Raw genomic sequence first — 19,986 nt, 5'->3', positions numbered from 1 at the left:
ACGTGTTGTCTAGACTTGCTAGTGCACGCTGCATCGTCAGGAAAGCGCCTTCGGAGCCGAACAGTGCTATCAACCATTGGAATCTTGAAATTTTCAGGCGAAATAGCAGAGTGCCACTCCCAGGTTAGCCAGATCCTGCACACAAGACATTCACAATAATACTTAAGTATGGAAAGTCCCAGCAGACGTGGCATAAACTCCTCTATTATGAGCAATACTGATCATGAATTCATTCAAGAACATGACGATCACCGTAATCGGAATCCTTTTCGGAGCAGCGACACTTTTGCAGACGGCGAAGCACACGCTCTTCCCGCGTTCAGGCTATCTTCGTGGACGCTGGGTCAAGGTGCAATACCGGTCGTCCTGAAAGTCACTCGCACTATGACGAAGTTACACGACTCCTGCGCCTTATCGCATGCCGGATTATGACGAGACCCGAAACATCAGTTTGTCCATCGTCCTCAACATGGACGATACTCATCACATCGACAACGATGGCTATATCAACAATATCCATACATTCTCCAATCGGATATCAAGAATACAACGTCATGACCAGCTATGTAAAGGGTACTCAAGCATCAATGCACGGGCTCTGGTCGCCGTCACATTTTACCAACTAGAATCTGCCAGCTCTCAACGTCCATCTACTGCATATGTTGTTGATTTGGAAGACGTGATCTATTTCAATGCGATGTACGTCAAAGGTTGGATGTCATATAGCGAGCGATATGCTCTCCGTGGCTACTGGGTATCATTACACGTTGTGCCAGCCTGTGCTTACACTCACACGTGGTATTGCAGGTAGCACTGACACGAAGGCACTCTTTCACGAACATAGCTTTACCGACGCCTGAAGTTTACCATATTCAATAGCAGTGAAATTCATCGCAAGGAACAATTTCACTCAGCAATGACCATGAGCTGTTCAACCACGAGTCGATGGAGAAGCCCAACTATATGAACGGTTAAAAATTACCCTGCTGCCTTCTCTATCCAACAACTCAAAGAAGCCAGTATCAACTTCTACAACGAAAGCACCATTCTCACAACTCAATTCAAACCAATCCAATAAACCAAGTATTCCAGCAGTCTGATCATAACAATGCCATCATCCAAGCAATCCACCCCTGGTTCTGGATACGACGCGTCTTCTGAGTCATCCTACAAGAACCCTAATCCCGGGAGGGTGTACAGTATGTATCCCAGGCCCTTTAAAATATGTAGTATACTAACGTCAAGAATAGCCCAGCACAAAGATAGGATGGACAAGAACCCAGGACCAACACCGCACAAGAATGCGGAACAAGCCAAAGGCATAGTAGGTCGATTGACGGCGGTGACAGTGGAGAAGGAGAAGCTCCGCAATTCCAGGTCTGGTGGAGGTTCCTAAGGTGCTTGGTCTCAGGCTTTATTGGTAGCGACTACAGGGACAGTCATATAGCGATATATCCCTTGTTGTAGATAGTTTGTAATGTGACGTGGGACAACTTTCCGTCATTCCTGCATGCTCTGACTAGTATTCATACCTATTCTCTATGATTGTGTTATATGGCATCATGCGCTGGTCTCGTCCCGTGACTTGATGTTGTTTCCTAAAGAGTCATAGCTCGTGACACCCCATTGCTACGCGGAAGGCCTGCAGTCACAGAGTTGACTCCTTATGCCCGGAAGCGAGTAACCGTGGATATATATCGGTCCTTGAAACGGTTAGTGGATAGTGAAATAGTATCCGGAATATAGCACATCACATCGAGGGTCGAAGAAGGCACGAAGTGATATTGGAACGTGCGAGAGGGTCACAGGCCAATTACAGCGGCACCTTTTACCAAATGTAGTGAAAGATGTCCAACTACTCTTTTGTTCCACAACTTCCCGCGCTGACTGAGAACTACAGCCGCTGTCTGGCTCATCAATGATAGCACTCACCACTTCCCAAATCCAACGTCAGATTTCACAATGACTATAAGGCTTCAGCTATGAGCCAAACTTGAGGCCCAAAAGTAACACCAAAGTGCGACTCATCGCCAGCTATATAAACCGTCTCTGTATGTCTTTCCCCCTTTCCTATCCAGTACCCAGCATACATCTTTGCAAGCAATTACAACGAGCAACTACATTCTACAATCCCCAAACCTTGAGAATACCAAGTCCAGCACTTATTCCACGACAAAAATGCCCCAGGGATATCCCAACGCCGTTGCCTCACCCGCGGACCCTAGCCCGTCGGGTCTCAATCCAGACAAGCTCCAGCCTCTTGGAGCGACGTCCCCAGGATCTTCCGGTGCCAGTTCCTCGTCCGAGGAATCTAGCTCTCAGGCACCTTTCCGCCCAAAAGAGGTATTTCCTGATGACGAAGAGTCAGAACCGTTACTTCCTTCCCAGCCTGACGACGAGTCTGGGAGCTCTTCCGGGGAACCTAGCTCTCAGGCACCTGCCGAATCAAGTGAATTATCTCCCCCTGAAGACGAAGAGTCAAAAGCAGCACTTCTTGAAGATCGTTACGTGAGATCTTCTGACGAAGATGTGGATCCCAATGACGATTCGTGGCCCTCGTCAGAGTCCGACGACAGTTTTTATACAGACAGGCCTGGGCGGGTATATTGTATGTAGTCCAACTTCTTGTTTCCTCTCTTGACGACACGCTGACTACGATGTAGCCCAAACACTAGAAAATATGGATCCAAACGATGGACCAACACTACCTAAGAATGTGGAAAGTGCCAGGGGCCTTCCCGAGCGATTGACCGGGACAACGGCAGCTATGGAAAAAATAGCCATTGCGCAGGGTTCATCGTACGCGGGGGGGCCGAGCTCGCGGCGGCAGCAGCAGCAACCTCCGGAGGGCTCTTCGGGCAAGGGTAAAGCTAAAGTTGAAGAGCCCCCCAGCAGTGATGGTGAGACTGACGACGAGGACGACAGTTGAGGTCTCGCACCTTGTTGCTATGCTGTTCCGATGGTAGGTCATGAGGGATGACTCAGGACAGCGAACTACGGACATTCATTTGGCGACATTTCCTTTTGTCATATGTACTGTTGTATACCCCGGGGTGAATTCCTTGATGTGCTTTATCCAACTTCAATACACTCTTTTATATCTCCGCACTCGACTCTTCTCTTCTGGTATATCCATCACTGCATGCCATATAACTCCCCGTGTATGACTCCACCATCTTCATCCCCGATAATCCCACACCGCTCCTTACCTCTCCTCCCTCCCATCCATCCAACTCGTACAGTTGACACACCGCTTCGCCTTCTCACTCTTCCACTTCCGACAGTACTTGCACTTGATTTGCTTCTTTACTATGTTGTCGCCGCTGCTTCTACTGTACAGACTCGCAATGATCCACAGACTAACTGCAATCAACACAAACCTTACGATTTTATCGAGAAAGTTGCCGTAAGCGAAGACGATCGCGCCGTCAGAGAGCGCCTGGCCCTTGGTGTTGTATCCGTTGGAGATGGTGGAGTTGTAGTTGGGGCCATGCTTGAGCGTTGCGAATTTCTCGTCGAGGTTGCGCGCGAGGAAGGGCAGGAGGGAGATGAGGGGGAGCAGGATGTCGGTCACGAGAGAGTTTGCGCAGGCGGTGAAGGAGGCGGCGAGGCTGTTACTCTTATTAGCGCCTGTCCTTGGTATGAAGATACGATTTTTGGGGACTATCTAGGGAAGAGAGCAGGAAGAGAGTGTTTACATTAACCCAACAGCGACCTCAAGCACGTTGTCGCGCAGCGCGAAGTTGGTGAAGCTATCCCACACGCGAGACGTGTGGGCGCGCACGCCCTGCTCGGCATCCTGGAGGTACTGCTGTGTGTTTTCGTCGAGGCGGGGCATCGTTCCCTCCTTTTTGGTGCTGTTGTCTGGAATGCTAGATGGCCGACGCGGTCTTTGAGCCCGGAAACGCGGTACGTCATCGGCGCTAAGCATTGCCCTGCATGCCAAGATCCGGGGTCGCAAACAAACCAAACAATTGCCCCTCCTCATGCAGTCGAACAAAAATCTTCTACTGTGTATATCCCCTTGAAACGTCTTACTCGAGACTTCATCTCCTTTCCAGGAGACAATCAAAGATGAGCGCACCATCCCTTGTCCCGACATACCTCTACAAAATCCTCCCCACCGCCCCCATCGCCCCTCCCCGACCGTCTTCCGCTCTCCGATCTCGATAAGAATGACGGCTACATTCATCTGTCCACCTCCGAACAAGTCTCCGGTACGGCAGACAAGTGGTTCAACGACTTCACAGAGTTGTGGCTGCTGAAGATCAACTATGAAACCCTAGCGAGTGGGACGGATGGCGACGGTGAGGTGAAGGCAGAGGGAAAGGCACGGGTCAAGTGGGAGGGGTGGGAAGGGAGTGTTCGCGCATTTCTATGGCGGGGATCTCGGACGGGGAATGTTGTTGAGGCATTTGGGGTGGAGAAAGGCGAGAGTTGGACAAACTTGAAGCTAGAGTGGTAGGGGATGGATTGCCGCACGTTCAACACGGAATTGGGCATGATGCTCGTACTGAGCCCGAATAACTCTCGCCCTATGACGGCGCTATTACTAGGTCATGGCGAGTAGGCGTATAAAGTGAAGAATGGACGTAGAGAACAGGTGTTACAAGATGTAGAGTCCCATGCAGAGCAGCCGGATGGTAAAAACGACTGACGCATTCGATGGTAACTCGCGCAGGTGGATTGCGGTAGGTGTATAGCTCACTATTGGCCGAAGCAAAAGTCAATAGCATACGTGAAATTGCATACTACCTACCTCGTACAGGGAGGGCATCACTTTCTACTCGTAAGAAAAACATCCAGGTCACATGTGACAAATATAGGTGGACTTCTGCATACAATGCAGCTGAAATGTTGAAAAAAGCAATCGGATGACCACAACAAACTTTCCAACCGGTATGCGGACAATCAAATGAAGGGAGCGGATCGGTTCGCTCAACCAGCGAGGAGTAATTGGCTCGCTTTGCAAGGTCAGCTCATGCAGGTGTACACAGCCACGCTCTCGTTGTAACGCAGCCTGGTCGTTCACATGATAACAGAGCTGAACGCGCCCCATCTACGTTCGTCATACAGCGATATCTCAAAAAGCCCTCTAGTAGCGTTTGTTGGCGGCAGGTATCTCCCTCGCCTGGTTCCATGGCACCTTTGGAAACATTCTCGTACAGTGCGCTGGACCACACATTCAATCAAATCCGACTACTCCGATTTTGCACGACGTCAAGCATCAATTTGATCAAATGCGAACTCACGCACCATGACTTCGATGATTGCGCTGCCTATGTTGTTCTTTCCTATACCTGGGAGCCATCGCATCCTCCGAGATGCATCTTAGTGAATGGAAAGAGGCTGTTTATCGGTGATAACCTTTGGCAGTACCTCCGCATCGTCCAACACGATCGCGCATCCCTCTTTTGGATAGATCAGATTTGTATCGATCAGAAGCATATCGAAGAGCGCAACCATCAAGTCGAAATAATGAGCAGTATTTTCCATCACGCACACGATATGACGATCTGGCTCGGTCCCGTCTACTCCGGGAGTGCGTCCGCATTGGACTTTATCCGAGAAGTGGACAACACATGCAATGATGCGGTGGGTGCGTATGATTGGGTAGCAGGAGTGCAGTTCTCCGCAGATGCTGGCGCGTGGACTGGGTACTTCTCTCAACCCAAGGAAGAGATTCAATTCGAGACGCTCATGGCTTTGAGGGAGCTCTTTCGACGGCGATACTGGTCTCGTCTCTGGATTATCCAAGAGATCCTTTTCGCTCGTCTAATTGTAGTCAGATGCGGGGACCGCTTGGTGGAGTGGGAGAAGCTATTGGACTTCCAAGTGTGGACACGATCCCAGCGATACTTAGTCGTCAAGCACTTCCAACAGGTTTCGGATATCTTACATGTACCTTCGAACGTGCGGAAGATCTTAGACACGAAAAGAGCGTGGGGGTTAGGTGACGCATGGAAACAGCCTACGCAAAGCCTAAGACGCGTTCTTTCGGACTATCGGATGTTCGAATGCGTAAATGAATTCGACAAGGTTTACGGACTACTTGGACTTGTGACCAAAGGTACGACTGTACCAGTGGACTACGCAAAAGAAACAACGGAAGTTTTTAAGGATGTTATAAAGGCAGTATTGACAGATGACAGCATTACAATGACAGGCTTCCTTGGCTTCAGCTTCACCTTGTGGGGCACCATCTGCGCTGTATATCCATTAAATGCTAAGTTATTTAGCGACACGATGGTCACAGCCGCCGAAGAGGCCGAGAATGATACATTCGATACTCGTAAAAAGTTCATTATATATGAGCATGAGGAGGCAGAGGTAGAAGCAGCATCGAATCAAGTTCGTTTCAGTCTTTCGGATATCGTTCTTGCAATGGACAGTCATGGCGTTGACCGATGGACAGACCCATATAACAACGTACCGCAGTAAGGTAGAATGGAAGAAAATAACAACCCGCAAGATTCTCCGAAGCAACGTTAGTAGACATCTAGATGAGAAAAGGGCGAAGGGCAAATGGAAGCACAGGGCGGAAAGCCATGACTACCGCCATATGACTTGAAGCACGAGAAAATTTGCAATGATAGATTAGAATGTTGACGGTAATACAGCCACATCATGAATTATGAAGCCTTTCCTTCTCTTATCGTTCATGGTTCTCCATGTACTCAGGCATCTGTGACATATAGAAGAAAACTCGAAGCGAGACTGATGATATTGAGAGTGAGCCAGATTGCAGTCTGGTCGATGCCCGGGGCAGGAAGATTAGCACGTGAATAGCAAATGCGATGAGTAGCTTATCGATAGTAAGCGCGCCATTGTGCGAATGGGGGCAGCAACCTCCCATCATCACTTCTTCTCTGATGCCTGAATCAAGGCCATCAATCCGCGCGGACGCTGCCCACTGTCTGTCCTACAAGCGCGATCGCGTCCGAGATTAAGACGAGACTCGACGTGCGTGCCGCACATGGGAGCGTCAACGACCTCCGATAAACGCGACGAGCTCACAGGCCTCAACTTGTGACGGTATGCATCACCTTAAGCCCTATTACGACCAAGTACATTATCGCAAGCCTCGAATCAAAACGTTGCGCAGATGGGCCAGTCCAATATCGATCGCGGCTTCCGCCTTGTGGGTTCAGCGGCTCCTCTAACGTGCACGCATTGAGACGCACCCCTTCAAGCGAGCGATCATAATTTCTACATCTCCACCCCCAGACATCGCATTCTTGTTCGTTGCCAACAAACCTCTCATCAATTTTCCTGAGGCCGCCGCCAAGGGCCTAATCCCCTGTTGAAACATCTCGCCTCCTCTCATAGATTAGTGTACCCCGGCACAGGACCCGCTTGAAACATGAGGCTCGGAACATCAGGGCATGCTCCGCTGTTCTCGTTTCGCTATTGCGGGGATGCACTCTAAAGGTAGGGAACATCCCCATCTCTAGCTGACCAGCGACCAATAAAGTCATCTGTTCGTTTAATTCCGCAGGTTCACAGAGCTAGAACAGACCCACCTGGGGAGATCATCTTAATAGAGCACTCGACTTTTGAAAGAGATGGTATAAAGGAACACCAGGCGCTGCATTACTTGGATCTTCACCAGCTTCAACCAACAGTCCGTTCGTTCTTTCGTGTGTGTCTTTTCTACTACTTGTGCTAGTCACGGTCACTCTCTTTCACCGTCGTCCTTTTGCTGTGCAAACATTTGACCACACTTCTCACCATGCACCTCTCACCTTCCACTATCATTGCGGTTACCGCCATCATGAGCGCTGCCGAGGCTCGCCCTCACGCCCGCCACGCGGGTACTGCTGCTGCTGAAGACAGCGGCAGCGACAACCCTTTCGCAGGCTTCCTCTCGTCTCTGCTGGGTGCCCTTCCCACGGGTGGCTCGGGCTCTGACTCTGGCTTCCCTGGCCTTGGTTCGGGTTCAGGATCCGGAATCTTCCCTACTGATGGCGCCGCCTTGCCTACTGGTGGTGCTGGAGCCGGTGAATCGGGTGGATTTGGCAGCTTCCCTACCGCTACCGCCGACTTCCCGTCTGGTATCTTCCCTACGGACCCTGCCGCGGTCCCTACTGGAGGCTTTGAACTGCCTACTGGTGGCGATGAAGAGCCTGGCTCCGGTGTACCTACTGCTACTGGAGGTTTTGGCAGTCTCCCAACGGGAGGTGCCGATCTCCCTGGCTTTGGAGGCGACTCCTCCGCCACAGATGCATTCGGCAGTCTCCCCACAGGAGGTGCAGACCTTCCTGGATTTGGATCCGATTCCGCCTCTGCCACAGAAGGTTTCGGCAGCTTGCCGACAGGCGGCGCTGACCTCCCCGGCTTTGGCTCTGCTTCCGAGGCTCCCACGCCTACTTCTGGCGCTGCCGGAGTCTTCCCTTCGGATGGCGCCGTCCCGACTGGCGGCATAACCACTCCGGCGACGACTGCACCTGCCGCTCTCCCTACCTCCGCTGAGGAGATCAACTGGAGCACATTCTCTTTCGAGTTCGCTTCTTCTAGCGCAGAGAGCCCCTTCGGCGGCTTCGGCAAGAAGAACTAAGCAGTGGTTTTGCGAAGAGCTATAAAAGAGGGTTGCGCCGCATCGAGTGGTCTTGTGCTCAGTAGGTGGAATCCTACTATCAGGGGCGCAACATACACAATTAGATGGAGGATAAGTCCAAACGAAACATGATTTTAGCGAGCATTGGGTGACGACCCGTGTTGTATATACCATATTCCATTCTCCAGCTGGTAGACCCAGCACCATTTCAACCACAAACCCATCATCATCCTGTTTACCGTGATGTTCCCAACACTCCACGCTCGCGAATCTTTCAAGGTACACCGCCCCACTTAATCTCCCCCTCAAGACCCTTCTCAGGCGCATCATAATCCAAGCTCCTCACCGGCCATCCACCCAGCGGAATCGCGACCTCTGCTAGCTCCGGCCAGTGTGCTTTGACGAAAAGCTGCATCATATCCAGCCCGTTCAGCAGCGCGCCGCTCGTCCACAACTTACCATCATGGTGCGCGCGTTTCTCCACCCATTTCGTGCGTGGGTCTTGCTGCTGGAGCATAGGCAGCATGAAGCGGGGTGCGGTGCAGGTGTGGTTTGCGAGGATGCCGGCCATTTGGGCGGGGAGCATGCCCGCGCAGATGGTTAGGAAGGCGGAGCCTGGTTGGGGGTTAGATTTACGTTAAGATCGGGGAAAGGAGGAGGTGGCGCACAGTCATTGTAAGCCTTGCGTATGAAAGCGAGATCAGCTTCGCTAGGCGTGTACGTTGGGAAGTACGCGCCGATAAGGACGATATCGAGCGGGGGGCAGGACTCGTATGAATCCTGCACCATTCAATCGTTAGACCTAGTCACCTTGATATTATAGGAATGCGTACCGTAGCGTTCAAGCTTATTCCAGCAGTCAACTTCCCGGCTTCGCCCTTCTCGGTGACCCAGTGAAAATCAATGTCAATTGCTTTGGCTTTCAGCTCGTCGGAAATGGGCATTACGTTGATGAACTTTGGGCTCAGGCTGTGGAGGAAGTCGATGGGGGCTACGTCGAGGATTTCGGTTTCGCCCATTAGGATGATGCCGGCGTGGATGGTGCGGTTGGGGTTGGAGAGGTCGAGGGACATGGTGGAGGCTTGACACTGGTAGGGCGAGAGTAGGGTAAGGAAGAAAGTTGTGATGCTGAATGTTAGCTTCATGATGTGGTTGTCATAGTGCGAAAGTTGTTGCTCTTTATATATGGCGACGGAGTCCATCTGCGCATACCATAGTCTCTTTCCGTCCCGGTACGCTAATTGCTTCGCATGCGTGTCGATGCATGCTGCTGAAAACATGCTCATGGTTTAATTTACCATCATTCAATCAAATGGGAGAGAATTGGGCTGCCTAAGGATCGTTGTCGGTGAACATGGAATGGGGTTTGTTTCGTGCGAGTGTAGGATCGGATCGGATGTAGGGCTGGCGCCGTGCCGCCGACAAACTCCGGTGGATGAGCCGTGAAGTTTGGATAAAGATGCATCACGTAGGAACTGTTTTTGAGTATGAATTTTATTGAATACACCAATCGTTCCTTGCGTATGAGTTTAATGTACGTGCTGTCTTTCTCCTGTTGCATTAGAAGCTGAGGAACTTGCAATCCTTATCCATCACCCAGACCATATTGGGCAGTAATTGTAGGAGGTTCACACGTTTCTTTGCAATGACGAAAAAGGGAAGAAAACCATGTTTGATGTCCACAACCCTGAACTAGCGCTCCAAACCCGTTTCATGCAGAAACTCGGGTAAACCTAACTTCCTAATTGTTCCAACGTTAGAGAGCTGCCCCTGTGATTCAAGAATAACCGCACCATGCCGTCAGGGTTGTGCTACAAGCTTCATACCTGTGTGGCCCATTTCGTGAGAAAACACTCGCAATCAAGTCGCATGTTGACCAAGCGCATGCTTTCGATCACGACGACCCTTGAAGTCTTTTGCCACCTCCGCGTCTATCCCCAGTAACTTCTGCATCAGATTGCGGTTCACCTATCTTTCATCAGCCACGACTTATGTAGAGTCTATGCCTCTTACCTTGGAATATATTGGCTTCGTGCTCTAGTCGCTGGCCATTCCATATCGCCGTCAGTGTCGAATACCATCCCTTCGTCCATACCCAGTCCGTATTCATAGCACTCCATAGCCCGAAGACGTGCCAGGTCATTGGTGAATCCGTGGCGTCTATAGTCTTCCTTCCACGTGATATGAGGCATCACACGCTCCTCTTTGAGAGACCACAGACTGCGGTCTACCTCGGGAGTGATTATGGGGAATCCCGGAAAGTAAAGCGAGAGCGAAATGATCGCATCTGAGCACACAGTCTTCAATGTTGCCGGCGTGATCTCGGTAAAGTTGTATGGTAGCGAGAAGATGATTTCGATTCGGTGGAGTGCTTGCAACGACTTTCCTTCCTTCTTCACCTTGCACAAGTCCTCGACGAACGGTGCGGTCGACTCCGTGCCCTCGCTGATTCGGAGTATCTCGAGATTCGGAGGGAGCAGCGGCACCGGCCAAGGTGATGGCAAGAGTGGACGTTGATCACGATAGTAGATGGCCCCCATAGATATGCTGAGCTTCTTCAATTTTGTGAAAGAAGAGAAGTTGAAAAGCGCAGAAGGGTGCCTCACGAAGTCCATGTGCGAGTCGTTCACCGGAACTTCGAACTCTTCTAACTTTTCTGCCAGCGTGTCTGTCGTGCCCTCGAGCCACTTGTGCTTCCACGAGTTAGGAACAACTGAGATTATCTCCGCGCTGAGTATAGTGCTCAGGATGGGAAAGTCCATGAGCCACACCGCGGCGCATCGGAGAGCCTTCAAATTCGGCAAACTGACTAGCAGCATGCCTAGAAGTGCCGGTACGATGTCGTGCTTCAATGCCACATTCCACTGACGCTCATGCTTGAATGTCTTCGAGAAGCGCTTGATGGTGTCTGCGCACCCAGCCTGATCAAGCTTGGCCCAGAGATCTGGCGGATAAGGCACAGCCGAGTATTTGACTTGATTCATGACACGATCTATCAAGCGTTGTGAGAGTCCAGCAAAGGAACCATTAGTACAGTCTTGAAAATTGTGGCGCTTCAGGTTCCGGCCTTCATCAGTACTGCACAGCTCCAAGGCTCGGATTCTCGGGACGACCCAGGAGTGACGACTCAACTCCAACATGAACAGATGAATATTCTCGAGCTTGAACCGCGGCTCCTGGAGAAGGCATTCTTGCGCGATCGGTCGAAGCTGTCGGGAGACGAGTGAGAGACTGGCTAAGTCAGAGTTGCGACACCTGCCTCGAACTTGACGGGCAATCTCGAGTAGCAGTTCAGGTGGAAGATCCTCGAATTTGACCATGTTGCGAGCGGTCTGGGTGGGTTGAGGGCCGTGTGGGTAGCTATAGTAGTAAGATATACGGCAGGTACCTTTAATTATGGCGTGCCTAGCCGATTTAGGTAATGTGGGGCGGTGCACCAAACGCCCGGGCCCAGGCGAGCGAGACGTTGATCACGTGCGGCTACCTTCACCATAACAACGTGCCTAATCTGGCTGCATATAGGCTGTAACTGTTAGTACAGGGACTTGATCCAATCTGCGGACATGGATATCGAGGCAGCGTTTCACAATATGCTTATTGCTGAAACAGCCCAGTCTTTGTCCAACGACGACGCCATGGCGATTGAGGTTCGCGCAAGAATCGGAAGTTTGTCCAAACAGCTCGCACCGAAGCATGCTTCTTGAGTTTTTGAGCGCCCAAGAGGATCCTCTCTAGAGACTTGTATATGGTAGGGTCATGACAGACCTTGCGCAGTGACCTTCGTCTCACGAAGAAATACTATCTCGTACCTTGGAAGTACAAGCCTGGTAGCTTTCGAGGTGGCACAAGCGTTTTACAGTCATCGTGAAAGTCGCTGCGGTTGTTGATGTCAAGACGCGAGTCATGCTGCGCTGCCTATAGATAGCCCACAGTAGCACGACCGGATTTTGTTCGACATGTGCTCGCTTATCACGAGGAAAGTAAGCGCTACCAACGGGTGTACAAGTTAATGCGCCTGCAACCTATGAACAGGAAGTAAGCAGGATTAGGGGCTCCACCAGTCGTTGAACAACATATAAAGCAAGACCCCACCCAAAGCGTACGGCGGCCGCGAATTCCACCATCACGGTTCACGATGTCTGTCTACTTGTTCTTCCTACCTTTCACGGTTTGGCTATTACATCGCGCATACAAGCTTTATGTCAATTATAAAACAGCATGTACTTTTGGTCTACCAATCATTCTTTTACCGGTCTCATTCGAGGAACCATGGTGGATGCCATTGCGTCCTCTCTTCGCATGGGTCGAAAGGCTTCCTTTCGGCCTCGGCAATTGGTACATTTACACGAACATGGGATGGCCAACGGAGGATGGTGCCCGCACGTCTAAACGCCTCGGCGAGAACTTTGTTTTGTGCTCCCCGGCCAGCAACATCATCGTGACATGTTATCCTCCAGCCATTCAAATGGTTTTCAGAGAACACAAGGACTGGCCGATGCCGTCTATTCAGTCCCAGCTGTTTGCGTTCTATGGGCAGAATGTGAGCTCAACACAAGGGGCAGAATGGCAAAGGCATCGCAAGATCACCTCCAGTGCGTTTAACGAGAGCACTTTCCGCGAAGCGTGGAACGAGACAATTGCAAGGGTCAAAGCTATTGACTTTGAGGGCGAGAGTGAAAGGTCGCTAGGCCGAATACGCTCAACTTTCGATCTTCTAGCCATGCAGGTCCTAGTCAATGTCGGGTTTGGCCAGGATATGGGGTTAACGACAGTGCCACCTGGCCATCGCGAGTCGTTGATGGACAGCTTGGGATTCATCCTGAAGCATATTATGCTTACAATCATCTTCAACAGTCTGAAAGCCCCGGACTATATGTTGCCTGACAAGCTTAGGAAGTTGAAGATTTCGGTAGCCGAATTGAGAATGTACATGGAAGAGGCGGTCTTGAGGCATATGCAAGCGAATAAAGAGACTGCAGAAAACCTACAGAAGAAGAGTCTCCTGGGAGCCATGGTAAAGGCGAATGAGGCAGAGAAGAAGCAGCTGCAGAAGAGTACCAAGCGACCTTCCTACCTCACCGAATCGGAACTGTATGGCAACATCTTCGTCTTCAATTTGGCTGGTTACGAAACAACTGCTTCCAGTATGACATTCGCGCTTTCCTATCTTGCTGCATACCCGGAGACCCAAGATTGGATTTTCGAAGAGCTACAGATGCACTACGCTGAGTCGGAAAATGTTAGCTACGACGCAGTGTATCCGAAGCTAGTGCGTTGTCTGTCGGTTATGTATGAGACATTACGTCTTGCTACTCCTGCACCAATGCTCATCCGGTCGCCGACTGAGCCTAGCGAGCTCCCTATCATAACAAAGGATGGTCCCAAATCGATCACTGTGACTCCTGGTATAGTTGTGGGCGGTCACTTCTACGGGGGCCATCTCTCGTCGCGCTGGGGTCCGAGCGCTGATTTGTTTGGCCCCAAGCGCTTTGTGTCGCAATCTGCGTCTGGAGATGAGGCCCTCGTCATCCCAGAAGGTCCCGTGTACTCTCCCTGGCTGTTGGGGACACGCAATTGTCCTGGGAAGAAGTTTAGTCAGGTTGAGTTTGTGGCTTTGATTGCGCAGATACTGTCAGAGTGGCGCATTGAGGTGGCGACCGCGGGACAGAGCACTCAGGCTGCAAGGGAAAAACTGTTGTACATGTTGCTGAATGACAAGTACTTCAACATCAGCACTCATTTGCTGAATCCTGAAGCAGTGGGGGTCAGGTTTGTAAGACGATAATCGGACCAAATGACGTTTGTGGCAAGGCGTTGGGAGAGATTTGCTAGAGGCCGAGCCTTGAATAGTACGAGGACCCGGTTATAATTGATGTGTTCAAGTGTACACGATGATAGCCCACGAGGCGGCGACTGCATACAATGTTGAATTATTCCGTTCAAAGTACGAGAACACCCTGTCAGGTTCAACCGGGTCAATCAACTATTGGGGGCAATCAGTCCATGTCGCTAAAGCCCTGAGAGCTCGATCTGCTTTGCCACGCACTTTGTCTCCTTGCTTGACAAGACGGCTTGTTCTGACAAATGCAAACCGCAACAGGTTTACTCACATAAGTAGAGGGCTTTTTTTTTTCTAATGAACCAGTCCAGAAAGTCCTTCTCGCAATGTCCTGCTTCGCCGCTGGCATACCTTTAGGAGATACTCAACCACAAGAAAGGCACTGTAAGCCTCGATGTATCGTCCTATGACTACCACATACTCGATATATCAAATCAGAACTCGTTTCGATGGCTTCTCTCAACTTTTGCTTTTTCCAACCGACTGTCAATACAGAATGGCAAGGGTAATCCACGGTCGGTTCGTCAAAAGTCAGTTTTCAACTTTTTTGCAGGACAGACTACATTCACCGGAGCAAGATCCGTGCACACTGCACTGATCAAGCGCTAGCCAGAGGTCGCTATATAAACACACAACGCTAATATATAACCCACTCCCTCCCTCCCTCCCTCCCTCCCTCCCTCCCCCCCTCCCTGATCGACTCCACCCAGCCGGCAGCCTTTCGAGACGACTGAATTCCCGCATCAAACGAAAGTTCCCATACTATGACACTCGACATCCCCAATGAAGTTTTGGTACGGATCGGATTAAACCTTTCATGTGCAGATAAAGCCTCACTCGCTCTGGTGAGTCGGGCTTTTCGAAAGGTTAGCGAGGACGTCCTTTATCGGGCCATCGATCTGAAGAATCGCGATCCGGTTGAGATTCCAGATCCCGAGTTTCCCAACGACACTCTCACGCTTTCCCCGCCTCCGGAAATTCTATGGTTGCTTCACCGGACACTATGCGAGCGTGCAGATCTCGCAGCCATGGTGTTGAGCTTCGGAGTCACGTTACAAGGAGCCAAGATACTCGTGGATGTGCCAACCACCCGACTTCTTGGACGTTCTCGCTCACTTCATCCTAGCGTCCAAGTGGAGGTGCAAGAATCGGTGATAGCCTCTTCGTTGATCTTTGATGTCATGCACAATCTGCAGCATTTGAGTGTTGGCGCAACTGAGCCGGATCAACACATGCTCAGAGACATGTTCGGGACGCTTGACTTGGACCGACCCGGGGCGATTCATACTCTGGGTCTGCACAAGTTGAAGAGCCTCGAGTACCTTGCCCCCAATTTTCATTGGGCTTTGGCTACGCTGCCATCACTGGTCCAACTCAGCCTTGGTAACCATGCTAGGTTACAATCTGCGAACCAGCCAGAGAGTATACCAACTGAAATTGAGTGTCTTTCGGTACAGGTGGGCAGTGCCACTCTCAACCAGCATGCCCCCAACTGGTCTGCACTTGTGACATTCCTGGCTACCTTTCAACGACTACGGAAAGGCAGCATCCAGATCTGTACCTGTTATGGCCATCCTGGCCAGGAAGGTATACCAGTTGGGTCACAATGGGACCCAGCCCCGGCCGTATACGGTGATTTCACAAATCTCGTTGCGGCCTTCGAGCCTGTCCGCGAACAGCTTGAGGAGATGGATTTCCGTTTATATGACTACCGGGATGAGTTGTTCCTCAACTACTGCTACGCTGCCCGAGGACTTCAAGACTTCTCTTGCCTGCGAAAGCTATTCATTCCTTACGAGGGGCTCCTGACAGGATCATCGGCACGGATCGCGAGTTGTGTGACGAACGCGGATCATCCACCAATCACAGACACTTTGCCAACATCACTGGAGTCGCTCACGGTATACTGTCCTAAGCTGAGTATATACGATTGGCTAAGTCCGCTTGTCAAGGACAAATCCCAGCTTCCGCGTCTGAAAGAGATCCATCTCCACTGCTCCCTTCATTTCAACGACACTTATCCCACCTTTGCATACATCAACCAGCCCCAACCAGTGGCGGATGGTCTGAAACACAGTAGGGATATCACTGTTGCGTACAGTTCCCGTGTATGGTTAGACGAATGGGATAGCTACGACCTCGCGGCAATGCCTATGGCAGCATGGCAAGCATCCCTAGGAGCGAGCAGTGATACAGACCGCATCGATTTTCCCATGAACGAAGTGTCTGCTCCTCAGATGATCACCTGGAACTGGATCGGTGCTCAAGAACGTTGGTATTCCCGGTATCGAACTTGCCTCCGTGATCGAAGTTGGAGGCACGCCATGCCCTCCCTGGATCCTACTCCGAAGTAACAAAGTGTTCGTCGGGTCTGGGTGCTCACAGCCGGACGCTGGGTCCGACGGAAGGTGGCTTTGCTTTGGAGATGGTTCAACGGGCGGACACGGCAGCACCTATTAACTAAGTGTAAGTTCCATCACCGTGCACGACTATGATATACTAATCCATTGCAGGCTTGAACCTTAAGTCCTAAAAGGTCTGTCTCGAACGGAAAAACACGGGATTCTTTTGCGGCACATGAGGCGATTGCTTTTTGCGTGTATGTCAAGTTTCTGAATGCTGAGGATGTTCTTTGTGTTTCTAATGGATTAAGATCGTGTTTTCAATGGAGCCACTAATTCTTTGCTGCAACTCATGCTATCTCGCAGTTGGAGAAACATTTCAGCTGCCTCATGTCTAGCGCAGTAATGAATATTTTGATTGCGTTGCAATTTTGTGTAAAGTGAGCTTCATGAAGTTCGTGACTTGTGACGTGGAAAGGCGGAAGTGGAGAGCCGCAGAACTCCGGCAAGTGACCCTTCCAGTATTGATCATTTGATGTGGAGATACTCCAACGCAGCCTAGTTATCTCCTTTCGCGCTCTCACAGTTGCCACCAGTCACAGTCACACACGTTCATTTCATGATCCAAGGACGCTTCCGAGCGTCTAGATGTCATGTATTGGTTACGAACTATCACGCAAGTATGCTATATATACTCCTCTCGTTGCGCTCGGGGGTTTGGGGACTGACAGTACTCATTCCCTCCGCGGATATGCCCCTCGTAGCTACATATGGATATCTTAAGAGATGATGAACTTTGTGGCATACATTCGATGGCTTCTCCGATAACCTGATCCGTCGTTGCCAACGTCCTTGTGACCGCTAGTAGCGGTTCATTGCAGGCTCCAAGCCTTCCATCTTCAGATCGTATAGCTCGTCGACAGGGCTGGTTGTGTTAGCAAAGCCGGGATAGACACAGTCCCAGATGGGATTCTCCCAGTGCTGCATCATCCGTCCGTGGGTGAGACAATTATCGAAATAGCGATGTAAGAGCAAGGTCACTTACCCGTTCTTCTCTTCGTACAACTCTTCACCATGCACAAGTAGTTCTTCTTCATCGTCCTGCGACACCCCTGCGAGAACCGCCTCCTTGCGAAACGCGAGTTGGATCACATCAGTCTTCAGAAAGAACTTCATCGGAGTGAAGCCCTTTCCATGCGGATTCTGGACGGGACAATGCGGCAAACAAGCAAGGTCCTCACTCTTGATACCGTACACCTTGGCGCTTTCCTTGACGTTGATCAAGTCTTCGTCGTAGTTACGATCGAACTGGTCGGTTGACTGGTTCTCTGGGGCGCTGATCCATTCTTTCCAGTCCTTCCTCCACTTGCGCGGACCCGCCTTAGGGGCTTTGGCGGCCTTCGTGACGGTGGCCCTCTCCTTCCCGTCATTCGCGTCAGTCTCGTCCCCGAAATCCTTCTTCTCCGTCTCCGCACCGGAGTCTGCATCGTGGGTTCCGTTCTTCGGCGTCGTCTGCTTCTTGCGCCTCTTCCCGGCTTCAGTTTGCTTGGCTGGGAAATCAGGAGACATCGGTGCTTGAAAAAAGTCTGGGACTGGAGACGAAGACGCGGAGCGCTTGCGCTTGACGGCTTTGCTTGCGACTCCTTTCTTGCCGCGGGTAATGGGGCTCGACACCAATGGGACAAGGCTAGAGTCCTCGTCCTCCGGTGCTGCACCGGCTCCAGTACCGCCTGGGAATATGGTTAGCTTCGTGCATTCAAGATTGCAGGCGTGACCTGGGGAAAGTGCATACCGGCCTGATTGCTATCCGTGAAGTCTGAGACTGGGCCACCTTTCACAGAGGCTGCGACATCACCTGCAATGAGATTTCTGTCAGCTTCTCATACCAGGCTTTGGAGGAATGGCATGTACCCTTCTTGGCACTCTTCGCCTTGCGCGCTCGCTTCTTCGCTGCAGATGTACGCGGCATGCTGGGCTGTTGGAATGAGTGACTGCTGAGTGAAAGCGTTATGTGGAGGAGGAAAGGCGTAAGATGCGAGGACGATGCGAAGGTTTGGTCTTGACGTATTTCGGTCGGAAAGAATGTTTATGTGGTTGCGTCACGCTCACAAACAGCAGGAGCACCCGGTGCACGGAAGGAGCCGTCTGAAGCCGCAAAACATCATTCTTGGCCAAAAACCAGACCCTAAAGACGATAGCTCGTTCATGATCCATTAAATTGAAGAATGCGATGCATCATGCTTATGTGAAGTCGTTGTGGCTCTCCTGTGATGAGATAGTCGATCCCACCCTGCAGGTATGGCATTGCCAATGCCCGGGCTGACCGAAAGAAACATGTTCATACAGTCTCAGAAGCCACGAACTGTCGAGAAATGGACCAATATCAATTTGGAGGGCGTCTAAAACGCTTTGATCCACTCTTGCGTTCAGCAAATACTTTCCATGGGATCCTTGGAGGCCAGTCCAGCAGCCTACAACTGCGAGACACTGCTTTCTCATTTTGATCGCAAGATCTTCAGCTCCAAAGATTCCTACTGTCAATGAGTTGTAGAAGAGAAGCGTCTTTAGATTCCAGGAAATTAATCGAGATTCAGCAAAGATCATTCGGGTGGCTTTCATCCCAAGGCATCGCTCTTTAAGGCGTTGTTTCAGGGTATCCTCAGGCGGAGGGTGCTCTACGAGAGGATACGCGTCGTGGAAGCGGAAGTTGTTCTTGGCATTACTATTTAACGGCACAAGCATGATCGGCTCGTATGTAGAGAAGGGCGTAGAATATATGGAGGAGGATGGAAGTGAGGTGGGCGATGCAGAGAGTAATTGCGCTCTCAGTGCTATCAAGCAGCTACATCGCGTACCACGGTTCCGCATCACTACTTAACAAAACTCCAACAAATCACATCAAAGTTATTCCCACAAATGTTGCCTATCGTAACAGCACGTGGTAAAAAGTACCTGAACGAGAAGCAAAGAGCACATGCTACACTTCCATCTATTAGTATAGGGAAGCAGAACGGAGTTGGATTTTCAAATCGTGTTTTCCCATCTCCGAATGCGAGTCATGAATCTCGCTAACCCCAGAAGTCCAGCTCTCAAATACAGGCGTGGCTTCAAGATCGCCCAATCTAGATCCACACAAGCGATGTTAGCGCCCAATCTTCATCTCTCATATCTGATTTTCTCTTAGTGTCGACGACCCCGCGGATCTGGCGCAACGAATGTGGAAATGCGCGAGGCTGTCATACCGAATG

General features: G+C 50.9%; 10 protein-coding genes across 10 annotated transcripts; 6 read left to right on the top strand and 4 right to left on the bottom strand.

Moving 5' to 3' along the window:
* Positions 1-1,108: 1,108 nt before the first annotated feature.
* On the top strand, positions 1,109-1,396 carry N0V89_004771 (uncharacterized protein; the record flags this gene model as incomplete). Its single annotated transcript, XM_056213553.1, has 2 exons — positions 1,109-1,199; positions 1,251-1,396. The coding sequence occupies 2 exons, from the start codon at positions 1,109-1,111 to the stop codon at positions 1,394-1,396; spliced, it is 237 nt and encodes a 78-aa protein (XP_056073861.1).
* Positions 1,397-2,178: 782 nt separating this feature from the next.
* On the top strand, positions 2,179-2,929 carry N0V89_004770 (uncharacterized protein; the record flags this gene model as incomplete). Its single annotated transcript, XM_056213552.1, has 2 exons — positions 2,179-2,575; positions 2,664-2,929. The coding sequence occupies 2 exons, from the start codon at positions 2,179-2,181 to the stop codon at positions 2,927-2,929; spliced, it is 663 nt and encodes a 220-aa protein (XP_056073860.1).
* A 276-nt stretch (positions 2,930-3,205) lies between these two features.
* On the bottom strand, positions 3,206-3,838 carry N0V89_004769 (uncharacterized protein; the record flags this gene model as incomplete). Its single annotated transcript, XM_056213551.1, has 2 exons — positions 3,206-3,611; positions 3,699-3,838. 2 exons carry the CDS (start codon positions 3,836-3,838, stop codon positions 3,206-3,208), a joined length of 546 nt encoding a protein of 181 aa, XP_056073859.1.
* Positions 3,839-5,508: 1,670 nt separating this feature from the next.
* Positions 5,509-6,441, top strand: N0V89_004768 (uncharacterized protein; the record flags this gene model as incomplete). The annotated part of the gene is made up of 1 exon (XM_056213550.1): positions 5,509-6,441. The coding sequence occupies one exon, from the start codon at positions 5,509-5,511 to the stop codon at positions 6,439-6,441; it is 933 nt and encodes a 310-aa protein (XP_056073858.1).
* Positions 6,442-7,732: 1,291 nt separating this feature from the next.
* Positions 7,733-8,557, top strand: N0V89_004767 (uncharacterized protein; the record flags this gene model as incomplete). Its single annotated transcript, XM_056213549.1, has 1 exon — positions 7,733-8,557. One exon carries the CDS (start codon positions 7,733-7,735, stop codon positions 8,555-8,557), a length of 825 nt encoding a protein of 274 aa, XP_056073857.1.
* Positions 8,558-8,831: 274 nt separating this feature from the next.
* On the bottom strand, positions 8,832-9,630 carry N0V89_004766 (uncharacterized protein; the record flags this gene model as incomplete). The annotated part of the gene is made up of 3 exons (XM_056213548.1): positions 8,832-9,172; positions 9,226-9,337; positions 9,391-9,630. The coding sequence occupies 3 exons, from the start codon at positions 9,628-9,630 to the stop codon at positions 8,832-8,834; spliced, it is 693 nt and encodes a 230-aa protein (XP_056073856.1).
* Positions 9,631-10,566: 936 nt separating this feature from the next.
* On the bottom strand, positions 10,567-11,877 carry N0V89_004765 (uncharacterized protein; the record flags this gene model as incomplete). Its single annotated transcript, XM_056213547.1, has 1 exon — positions 10,567-11,877. One exon carries the CDS (start codon positions 11,875-11,877, stop codon positions 10,567-10,569), a length of 1,311 nt encoding a protein of 436 aa, XP_056073855.1.
* A 1,145-nt stretch (positions 11,878-13,022) lies between these two features.
* Positions 13,023-14,342, top strand: N0V89_004764 (uncharacterized protein; the record flags this gene model as incomplete). The annotated part of the gene is made up of 1 exon (XM_056213546.1): positions 13,023-14,342. One exon carries the CDS (start codon positions 13,023-13,025, stop codon positions 14,340-14,342), a length of 1,320 nt encoding a protein of 439 aa, XP_056073854.1.
* An 818-nt stretch (positions 14,343-15,160) lies between these two features.
* Positions 15,161-16,750, top strand: N0V89_004763 (uncharacterized protein; the record flags this gene model as incomplete). Its single annotated transcript, XM_056213545.1, has 1 exon — positions 15,161-16,750. The coding sequence occupies one exon, from the start codon at positions 15,161-15,163 to the stop codon at positions 16,748-16,750; it is 1,590 nt and encodes a 529-aa protein (XP_056073853.1).
* An 849-nt stretch (positions 16,751-17,599) lies between these two features.
* On the bottom strand, positions 17,600-18,707 carry N0V89_004762 (uncharacterized protein; the record flags this gene model as incomplete). Its single annotated transcript, XM_056213544.1, has 4 exons — positions 17,600-17,663; positions 17,784-18,468; positions 18,531-18,593; positions 18,650-18,707. The coding sequence occupies 4 exons, from the start codon at positions 18,705-18,707 to the stop codon at positions 17,600-17,602; spliced, it is 870 nt and encodes a 289-aa protein (XP_056073852.1).
* Positions 18,708-19,986: the final 1,279 nt, after the last annotated feature.

The sequence above is a fragment of the Didymosphaeria variabile genome (genome assembly GCF_027946475.1).
Source record: "Didymosphaeria variabile strain IMI 356815 chromosome Unknown scaffold_3, whole genome shotgun sequence".
NCBI lineage: Eukaryota > Fungi > Ascomycota > Dothideomycetes > Pleosporales > Didymosphaeriaceae > Didymosphaeria > Didymosphaeria variabile.
The sequence above is the reverse complement of the archived record's forward strand: the minus strand, read 5'-3'. Positions and strand labels throughout refer to the sequence as shown.